Source organism: Agelaius phoeniceus, chromosome 29 (assembly GCF_051311805.1).
Source record: "Agelaius phoeniceus isolate bAgePho1 chromosome 29, bAgePho1.hap1, whole genome shotgun sequence".
NCBI classification, from domain to species: Eukaryota; Metazoa; Chordata; class Aves; order Passeriformes; family Icteridae; genus Agelaius; species Agelaius phoeniceus.
In genome coordinates, this window is record NC_135293.1 from 1,848,775 (window position 1) to 1,858,382 (window position 9,608).

At 49.6% G+C, this 9,608-nt stretch overlaps 1 protein-coding gene across 4 annotated transcripts; it reads left to right on the forward strand.

The window, feature by feature from the left end:
• The first annotated feature begins 457 nt into the window (after positions 1-457).
• TPM4 (tropomyosin 4) lies at positions 458-9,580 on the forward strand. Of its 4 annotated transcripts, none has more exons than XM_054650109.2 (9): positions 458-800; positions 2,710-2,835; positions 6,205-6,338; positions 6,589-6,706; positions 7,134-7,204; positions 7,428-7,503; positions 7,789-7,851; positions 7,937-8,006; positions 9,206-9,580. In XM_054650109.2, the coding sequence occupies exons 1-9, from the start codon at positions 687-689 to the stop codon at positions 9,286-9,288; spliced, it is 855 nt and encodes a 284-aa protein (XP_054506084.1). In that variant the 5' UTR covers positions 458-686; the 3' UTR covers positions 9,289-9,580. The 4 variants fall into 4 exon arrangements, with proteins under 4 accessions (XP_054506084.1, XP_054506082.1, XP_054506086.1 ...); XM_054650107.2 differs by lacking the exon at positions 9,206-9,580 and adding an exon at positions 8,515-8,731; XM_054650111.2 differs by lacking the exons at positions 458-800; positions 2,710-2,835 and adding an exon at positions 3,958-4,243.
• Positions 9,581-9,608: the final 28 nt, after the last annotated feature.

Here is a 9,608-nt window from a genome sequence, read left to right on the forward strand (position 1 = left end):
GACATCTAAATTTGAGTTCTGTTATGCGTTGTACTATCACACATTATAGCTCGTTCCTTAACACCAGCACTTATTTTTACAGCAAAAACCTCTGCTGTCTCATATCCTGCATCTTTTTGTAACTTAAATTTAGCCAGCTCTTAAGCGCAGATTTTTTTTTTAATAATTTATTTATTTTATGTCTGGATTTATTTTAGAGTAACGTAAAGAGATCCTTCCCTTGATCAGCCTCATGCCTTTATTCCAGGAAGGCAGGCCATCCCCAAGATCTGCTGGGTTGGTTAATTGCTCTGCACACACAAAGGGGAGCTAATCAGCTTTTCTTCAAGCATGTGTTCATATGTCAACACTTTTGCTTCTGTCAGAAGCTTAAAAATGGAAACAGTTTTCTCTTTAAGAAAACAGGACCCAAATAAGGAGATGGAGTGGTGAAGATTCCTCTAGTGAGTCTGTTCCAGCTCATTCCTTAGAAAGGCTGTGGATGGAGCACCGGGGAAGGGGCCAATAGATCTGGGTTTTGTCCAGGGGGCTCTGGGTTTAAAGCTCTCTAAAACCACTTGTAGCTCATTTTCCCTGTGACTTGCCTGGGTACAACTTCCTTCTCTGTCCAAGCTGTTAAAAATCTAAAATTTTAATCGTAAGATTCTTTTAGTTGCCTGACAGATCCAGCCTGTCCTTGAGCAAAAATGGAAGCCATCAAGAAAAAGATGCAGATGTTGAAGTTAGACAAGGAGAATGCCATCGACAGAGCAGAGCAGGCTGAGACGGATAAGAAGGCAGCTGAGGACAAATGCAAGCAGGTAAGAGGAAATAAAATCACTGGCTTAGTGTGTGCTGTGGAAATAAGTGTAACAAAATACTGTGTGGCAGTGTTGGGATTCAGAAAGCAAAGTCAGTTTTCTGTTCATCTTCTTTTGAAGTTTTTTTGCCTTTTTGTTATGCTTCTACAGCCAGGACTAGGCTGTAACTTCTCAGCCATCTCGGTCTTTCCAAAATTAACATCATCCACAGATTATTAACAGTACTTTGTCTAAGTTTTCTTGAATCTTACATAATTGTCCTAAATTTCTCATGCTTTGATTCCATCCAAAAGGCCTTTACATATTTAAAATCAAAGCTGTAAACCCTGACACCTGTAGGACTAGTGCTAATAGAGTTGGCTGTGTCTAAACAGTAATTAAGCCTCTCCTTGAAATGAATTAATAAAGTTCACTTCAAGTTTTTGGTGCAGAGAGTGCCCCTTAGAGGTACCAGCTGAGACTCAACAGGAGATATGTTCTCTTATTTTTTGTGTCAAGAATAATGGAAAATATCTTAATTTGAATGCTGTTCTTTTAACTGAATTCTAACGATAACATTTTCATATTCTTTTGCTTTTCAATGTCTTTATTCTGGGTGTCTGTGTCCTATTTGAGCTTTAGTATTTCCAGAATGATCTTGAAATGTTAGCTGAGTGCATTCAAGTTTTTACAGCACTTCTTGTAAAAGTACCACATATTTCCCTTTTATGTTCCCTAAATCTGGCTGCATCTTCCACACTGCTCTAATGTTATAAGCATTCATCTGGCCTAATATTTCTTCTTCTTTAGAAAAATAAATCTTTGATCTTACTCCTCTTTTCTGAATTGTCTCAAAATTTTCAGCTTCTTTTTTAATGTGGGCACAGTACTCAAATAGTTACTTTCATATTCATACACAAAGCCAGCATCTGCTTCATGCTGCTCAGTGTCCCTCTGTCAGAACACCCCAGCAAGGTTTGCAGTTCTCTCACCCTGCCTGGTTATCCTCTGCAACACACCAGCATTCCAGAATAGCACACTACCAAAAATGCCTTTAAAACTATCAGTGAAACCAAAATGAAGGAAGCACACCAAAATACAAACTGTTTTCCTAGAGTAAATTTCAGTGAAGGTGGAGCTAAATGGAGAAATCAGTGTCTCAACAGACTGAGCTGGTTTGTGTTGCAAATGAGAGGATGAAGCAGATGGGTTTGCAGGCCCACCCTTATCAGCAGCAGGCCTTTGATAACGTGAATTCTTCGGGGAGCATGAGACAGTTTATCACTAACCAGCCTCCCAGCAGGTTATAAATAGCACCATTCTAGTGAACAATATGGATTTATATGGTATGGAGGAGTCTGAGCCTCACATCGTGTCAGGCCACAGCTGGAGAATAATCCAGGCTGGAAGGGACCTCCCGAGGTCAGCGAGTCCCGCCTAGAGCAAGGCCAGCCCTGTCCCCTCCCACAGCCTCAGCTGGGCTCAAGTGTCCTGAAGCACACACAAACATCATGAATTTTTTCCAGCTGTACAGAAATGGAATAGTTTCCTGAAAAATCACCAGGTAATAGTGTTACAACAAACACTAAAAAAGGACATCATTTAAAAACATCTATAATTGCTGCAGGGTGTCAAAAAAAAAAAAAAAAGTGAGGTGAGAAATGGATTATAAGTTCTGTATTAACCAGACCCTGTGTGTGTGGTGGCAGGCAGTGTTGTTCAAGGATGACATGTTTTTAATGATTCTTCCCTGGCAATTGCTACCAGTCATTCTCAGACTACTGTCACTAGCAGAACTTTGATCTGGTCTTTTGTGGCGTTTTGTATGCTCTAATGGGTTCAAACTAATAGTAAAGAGTAGTTTTATCATGTTAAACTGTAACTGATACTACATCAGTATGCTCACTTTGGGGATTTTTTCTCTTGAAAGGTAGAGGATGAGCTGGTCGCTCTGCAGAAGAAGCTGAAAGGAACTGAAGATGAACTGGATAAATACTCAGAGGCTCTTAAAGATGCCCAGGAGAAACTGGAGCAGGCTGAGAAGAAGGCCACTGATGTACGTATCCACGGCCAACACTTGCCTGTAACTCTGCTCGGTGTATTTTGTATGCACTTCACTGGTTGTGTGCATTTCTGCCGGGGGATAGAAAGGCGGGGTTGCAGGTTTTAAAAGGTGCAGGGTTTCAATCTCCTCTCCCCTCCGCTAAAGGGAGCGAGGCTGTTCTGCACCGAGTCCGTGGCACCCGCAGCTGCCCCCGGGATCCCGAACCACTTGAGGCTCCCCCACTGAGGGGATCCCGGGGACCTGCCGGGAATTCTTTGGGAAAGGAGAAATCTCCTCTGACAGAACAGAAAATAATGGTGCCTTTTGAAGGAGAATGGGACGGCAGCAGGATTATGCCGTGGCATAAGGATGCCCTTTGCCTTCATCCCCGCGCCAGGGCTAAAGGCCAGCCCAGGCTCCCCGCCACACCCGCCCCGTCGTGGCAGCGGCGAAGCGCGGGCAGGGCCCGGCAGCAGCGTCAAAACCTCGCCTTGGGGGGCCGGGGAGCGCTGCTGCTGCTGCGGGGCAGCATCCTCCGAGCCGCGCCGAACCGGGCCGAGCCGAGCGGGGCGGCATCCCCCGGGCCGCGCCGAACCGGGCCGAGCCGAGCGGGGCGGCATCCCCCGGGCCAGGCCGAACCGGACCGAGCGGGGCGGCATCCCCCGGGCCAGGCCGAGCGGGACAGGGCGGCATCCCCCGGGCCAGGCCGAACCGGGTCGGGTCGAGCAGAGCGGGGCGGAGCCGCATCCCCCGGGCCAGGCCGAACCGGGCCGAGCGGGGCAGCATCCCCCGGGCCGGGCCGAGCGGGGCAGCATCCCCCGGACCAGGCCGAACCGGGTCGGGTCGAGCCGAGCGGGGCGGGGCGGCATCCCCCAGGCCAGGCCGAACCGGGCCGAGCGGGGCAGCATCCCCTGGGCCAGGCCGAACCGGACCGAGCCGAGCGGAGCGGGGCCGCATCGCCCGGGCCAGGCCGAACCGGACCGAGCGGGGCGGAATCCCCCGGGCCAGGCCGAACCGGGCCGAGTCGAGCGGGGCGGGGCCGCATCCCCCGGGCCAGGCCGAACCGGACCGAGCCGAGCGGGGCGGGGCCGCATCCCCCGGGCCAGGCCGAACCGGGTCGGGCCGAGCCGAGCGGGGCGGCCCCGGGCGCGCCCGTCCCGTCCCGTCCCGCGCCGCTCCTCAGGCTACGTCACCACCTCCACCTCCAGGCGCGTGACGTCAGCGGGCCATTGAAAGGCGCGGGCCCGCCACGTGCAGCACCTCCGCGCCCAGCCCGCCGCCCGCGCCCATGGCCGCGCCGAGCTCCCTGGAAGCCGTCAAGAGGAAGATCCAGTGCCTGCAGCAACAGGCGGATGAGGCGGAGGACCGCGCGCAGGTCCTCCAGCGGGAGCTGGACCTGGAACGGGACCTGCGGGAGAAAGTGAGACCGCCCGGGCTGCCTGCTCGCCTCTCTCGGTCGCTCTCTCCCGGGCTGCTCCTTCCTTCCTGTCTCTGGCTCTCTCTCGCTGGGGCGCGCCCGGCTCTTCCCCGCTGCGGGAGGACGGCTTGGCCGCCGGCTGCCTCCATCCCTGGGCTGTCCCCGCGCTGCTCCGCTCCGCTCCGCACTCACCGCCCGCGGGAGCCGCCGGCGCTGCCGCAGCGCCGCGCCCGCACCGGCCCGGCCCGCGGGGAACCGGGCGGCGGCGGCTCCTCGCCCGCCGCTTATCGCGCTTTGGGGCCCATTCCTGCGGAAAAGGCGTTCGAGCACCGATCGGCACTGGGGAGCGGTTGAGAGTTTAGTAGGAAATGGCTGTTTAATTAGGCAAAAGCGCTGCATGACACGGAGCGCGGAGTTCCCGCCTCTCGGCGCCGCACCGCTGGCTTCAGCACAGCTGGGAAATGTCCGAACTGCTGAAAAATAACTTTCCGTCCTGGTTTTCACAGAGAAATGCGAAATCTCCGCTAGCGTGCGGCTCTCCCGGGGTTGGACAGCTGGTTTCACTTAGATTTGTGTGCGATCAGCCTTCCCGGCATCTTCCTGCTATTTTATCACATGTCAGCGAGTTAGTTTTACCGTATAAGGACTGCGGGCTGCTGCTGGGAGAGGTGGAGCCAGGCTCACCCCAGATTCCCAGTGGCCCCGGCTCCATAACTTTGGAATCTTGCTGAATTAAAAAGTGACTTAAAAGCGCCCTGCCTAGTGGAAGGAGTTGCTGCCACAAAACAGATGCTAGCTTTGTACATGATCGATGCCTTGTATATAAATCGGGAAGTTAAACACTGCACTGGGTAAAAACAGATGAAACGTTGGATAATTTATGACTAGAGGAATCCTGGGTCAGCTTCCATTTGGATCAGCCACTGAACTCCTTTCCAAGATGGCTCAGAACTGAATGGAAACCACTTCCTCCAGCTTAGGAGTGGTCAGTGACCAAATTTGCTAAGCTGCAGAAAAACGGTTTTCTTTTTTTTTTCCAAAGTGTTTTAACATAAAGCATAAAACAGCCGCCCCTCCAGGGTCTATATTCTGTAAAAGTGAGGGGGAAAAAAGTTAATCTTGTATATGGCAATCCTCCTCAGAATGGGGGACAATGCAGTGCACAAGCCTGGCAGTTACTAAAGCAGGGTTCCATTTTCCTTCAAAAACAAGCAATTAAAGGAGCTGAATCTTAATAAACACATATTTATGGACACCAGTTTGTCCATGTTGTCTGCATCGAGCATTTCTCCCAGCAATCTCTCCCATTTATTAACTAGTCTATTTTTTATACACTAATGGTGTTCCAGTTAATGTGCAGTTTGTTCAATAATACACAAACAGATCTCATTACTGAGAAATGCATCCTGCCTAATTCCTTAAGTACCACAGGAAGCAAAGTTGAACTTATTTTAAGAATCTATCTAATTTTGTCCCAAAAAAGCCTGACTCTGCCATGCTGAAGGCACTGTCTGTGCCCAGCTGACCCTGTAGATTCTCCAGCATCTGCAGGCTGGGGAGCCAGGGTGGATCAGGACCTGGCTCCAGCTCCACTGTGCCACTGAAACCAAGGGCAGAGAAACCCACGGTGGAGGTTTTGGAACTAAGCCATCATGGAAACGGTTCATTTTTAAAGTTTGGATAGATGCAGCCCTGTGAAGTGCTCCAAAAATACCCCATTTGCAGTCCTGTAGAGTTCCTTTTTGTGTGGCTGGAATGATAAGTGCCATTAAAAAAAAAAAAGAAAGACCAAGCACACACTCCATACCTTGACATTCCTGAGATGCCAGAGTTTGAGCAAACAAAAAAGCAGAGGCAGAAGGGCCCCCGAGCTGCCCTGCAGCCCCAGGGAGATGCTGCTGTAGTTGTAAGGACACTGATGAGCAAGGGCTGTGTAACCCCGGTGTGGGCCATTGTTCACACAGGCCGAGGGTGAGGTGGCAGCTCTGAACAGACGCATCCAGCTCGTGGAAGAGGAGTTGGATCGAGCCCAGGAACGATTGGCCACAGCCCTGCAGAAACTGGAGGAGGCTGAGAAGGCAGCAGATGAGAGCGAGAGGTACGCTCCTTGTTGATTTTCTGGTGTTAAAAATGTTATTATGTGAATAAAACGTTCCTGTGTCATTGAGTATCTGCTTGTGCTGCTGCAGGTGAGAGACTTGAAACTTTCTTACAAGCTTGATTGGGTAATGATGAACGCAGTGGGCATAATGGGCCACTTTTAGGTTACAAATACCAAATTCCACTTTGTGAAGTTGAGATTTGAGTGTCAAAATGCTTCTACATTAGACATGCTTTGACTTCTGCAGAGGAATGAAGGTTATTGAGAACAGAGCAATGAAAGATGAAGAGAAAATGGAAATTCAGGAAATGCAGTTGAAGGAGGCCAAGCACATTGCTGAAGAGGCCGACCGCAAGTATGAGGAGGTAAAAGGGAGAAGGAAATGGTGAAATGTGCAGGGGAGCCATGAACAATAACACTGCTCTTCAGTTTAGTCCCTCTGTTCAGCTGGCACTGGGTGATGCTTCAACCTTGGAGCATTGCCAGCAAGGAGGAATTTTAACTGTGATTTGCAGCATCTTCAGTACCCAATGCTAAAAATACTGCAAAATGTGACTGGGGAGGGCTGTTACCTCTGTGGGTTTCTGCTTCAGCCTAATTTCCCCCCTCCAGAGGAAGCAGGAACAGAGTATTCAGAGTATTCTGAGTGCCTGTTGACATATGTAGAGTGTCCCAGCCTGTGGCAGAGGATGGAACCTGATGATTTTTGAGGTCCCTCCCAGCCTCCCCAGCCCTGTGCTGTGATTTTGGGAGCTGCACACTCATTGACAAGTGGCTGCTGTCTTTTTGCAGGTTGCCCGTAAACTGGTTATTTTGGAGGGTGAACTGGAAAGAGCTGAGGAGCGTGCAGAGGTGTCTGAAGTGTGAGTAACTTTGCAGAATATAGGAAATATCAACACTACATTTCATTGAACATAATCTCCTGCTAGGCAGGCATGTAGTTAGTGCTTGTAGAAAAGTTGGTTTCTACACTATATACCTGGTTTTCTTCTTTCTGACTTAATTACTTCCTCCCTTGTGTTTTTTAGACTCCTCCAAATCACAACAGGAACACTAGTAATTCAAACTTCTATTTTCCCTTTCTAGGAAGTGTAGTGACCTCGAAGAGGAGTTAAAGAACGTCACAAACAACCTGAAATCCTTGGAAGCTCAATCTGAAAAGGTTGGTTCTTTCAGTAAACTAAAGGATGTGGGAAAAGCCCAAACTTGTAAATAGAATTCATAGAAATAAACCAGAAATACAAAGCAAATGAGAGGTTTTATCTGCCTGCATGTGGATACAACTCCATCAGTTCTGCCCAAACAATGCTGAAGGTCTGCAGGAGAGCACGGAAATGGTGTTTGCAGCTGTTTTAAAAGGAAGAGTGCTTATAAATAGGTCACAGTTTCATAAACATTTATTATTGTTGCTACAACTTCCCTTAAAGAGGGTTTATTGTTTTCACAGTACTCGGAAAAAGAAGATAAATACGAAGAAGAAATCAAGATTCTCTCTGACAAGCTGAAAGAAGTAAGTTTGGCCATCCCCAAGCTGGGTGCATTTTTGGGCATAATCTTTCTAGGAGCACCCAGTGATGCTATTTCAACTTTTTTAGGCTGAAACGCGTGCAGAATTTGCAGAGAGAACTGTTGCCAAACTGGAAAAGTCTATTGATGACCTGGAAGGTATGGAATGAATCGAGTTTCTTTAAAAGTGGCCAGTTTCAAATCAGATAACAAATTCTAGGAGTGGGTGGTGGATTTAATGGGAAAGAACAGCAGCATATTGGTGGATGGGTGTGATGTGTCCACTGGGCACCTGCCCTGTGTGGTGGAAGTTCTCCTGGAAAAGGTTTTCTTCCATAAAGTTGGCAACAATTACCTGATTTTGGCCAGCTAACAGGTGGAGGGACTCAAGGGATCTTGAGCTCACCCTATTTAATCTCCTTACTAGAAAATAATTGTGAGATTACAGAAAGACAAAAAGTTCCCATAGGTGGAACTTCTGACCAGGCAGCTTTGTGGGTGTTTTGCTTTCCTTCTGATACTCAACTACGCCTCTGTTTTCTTCTTTTGTTTTCCTCCCAACTGCTTTGGCTGCTGTTGCCTTTTGCCTCTCCGCTCTCCTCCTGTGGCCTCTCCTCCTCCCTGCATTTCTTGCTGGCCCTGTTGCTGCTGCCCTGGTGCCTGACAGATGAGCTCTATGCTCAGAAGCTGAAGTACAAAGCCATCAGTGAGGAGCTCGACCATGCCCTCAACGACATGACCTCTTTGTGACCTGCCCCTGTGTGGGACACAGGGAAATTCCCACTCACTGTGTTCTCTCAAGCTTTTCTTGCCTGTAATCCCTGTCACTCCTGTGCCACTTCCACCTCTGTGGGAACTGAGCTCAATAAAACATGATACCTCTACCTTTCACCTTGCAGGGTTTACTTCTGTACAGATCAGCTCAGATTCACTGGTGATGACACCAAAAACACATTCAGCTCCTCATGTGGGGTTGGGCAAGACACGGTCAGGATGGGGCAGCACCTGGCTCTGGCAAACAATTGAGTTTTGCTGTTCCTTTAGTCAGTGAAAAGCTTTGAGTGCATTCAGTGTCTACTGGTGCTCCACCAGCCTGGTTAAAAACCTCCCAGTCCAAGGAGAACCCAGCAGGATGTGGCCTATAAATGACACAATGACACATTAAAACACAGGCCTTTCATGTTCCATGAGAAGTGACCTCCCTTAAGGACAGCAATTACAAAAAATTGGCCCCATTTTGATGATAAAGGTATAAAGGTGTCTTAAATATGAAGGTAAGCTACCCCAGGTTTTATTTAAAGAGAAAAGGCTATAAAATAATGTGATTTCAATCCTGTGGTTTTCTTCTTTCTCACCAGAAAAACTCGCTCAAGCCAAAGAGGAGAACCTGGGCTTGCACCAGACACTGGACCAGACACTAAATGAACTGAACTGTATATGAGGGGTGCAGAGCTGACAGCAGCCGCAGGAGCCGCCCTGGCCCTGCCCCGCTCCTCTCCTTTCTCTCTCTGTATCCTGGAAAAGCCAATTAAGTTATGACCGGCACGGCCGCCCCGTGGCTCCGGGCATCGCTGGGGCCGGGGAGCCCCGCGGGGCCGGGCCGGGCCGGGCGTGTCCGTGCCCGGGCTGTTCTCACGGTTCCTTGCCCCTCCCCTGTACACCCCGGTAGAAGCTGCACCCGAGCGGCGGCGCCGCCTCCGCTGCCGTTTCTTATTAAAGGATTTCTCACAGTACCGAGGCCTCGTGCGGGTTTTTGTGCCG

What these genes read in the sequence shown, in the direction of transcription:
- TPM4 (XM_054650109.2), top strand. Translation starts at nt 687, where the DNA reads ATGGAAGCCATCAAGAAAAAGATGCAGATGTTGAAGTTAGACAAGGAG. An exon ending in CCGACCGCAAGTATGAGGAG is followed by an intron (nt 6,707 to 7,133) that starts GTAAAAGGGAGA and finishes GTCTTTTTGCAG; the next exon opens with GTTGCCCGTAAACTGGTTAT. An exon ending in TGGAAGCTCAATCTGAAAAG is followed by an intron (nt 7,504 to 7,788) that starts GTTGGTTCTTTC and finishes TTGTTTTCACAG; the next exon opens with TACTCGGAAAAAGAAGATAA.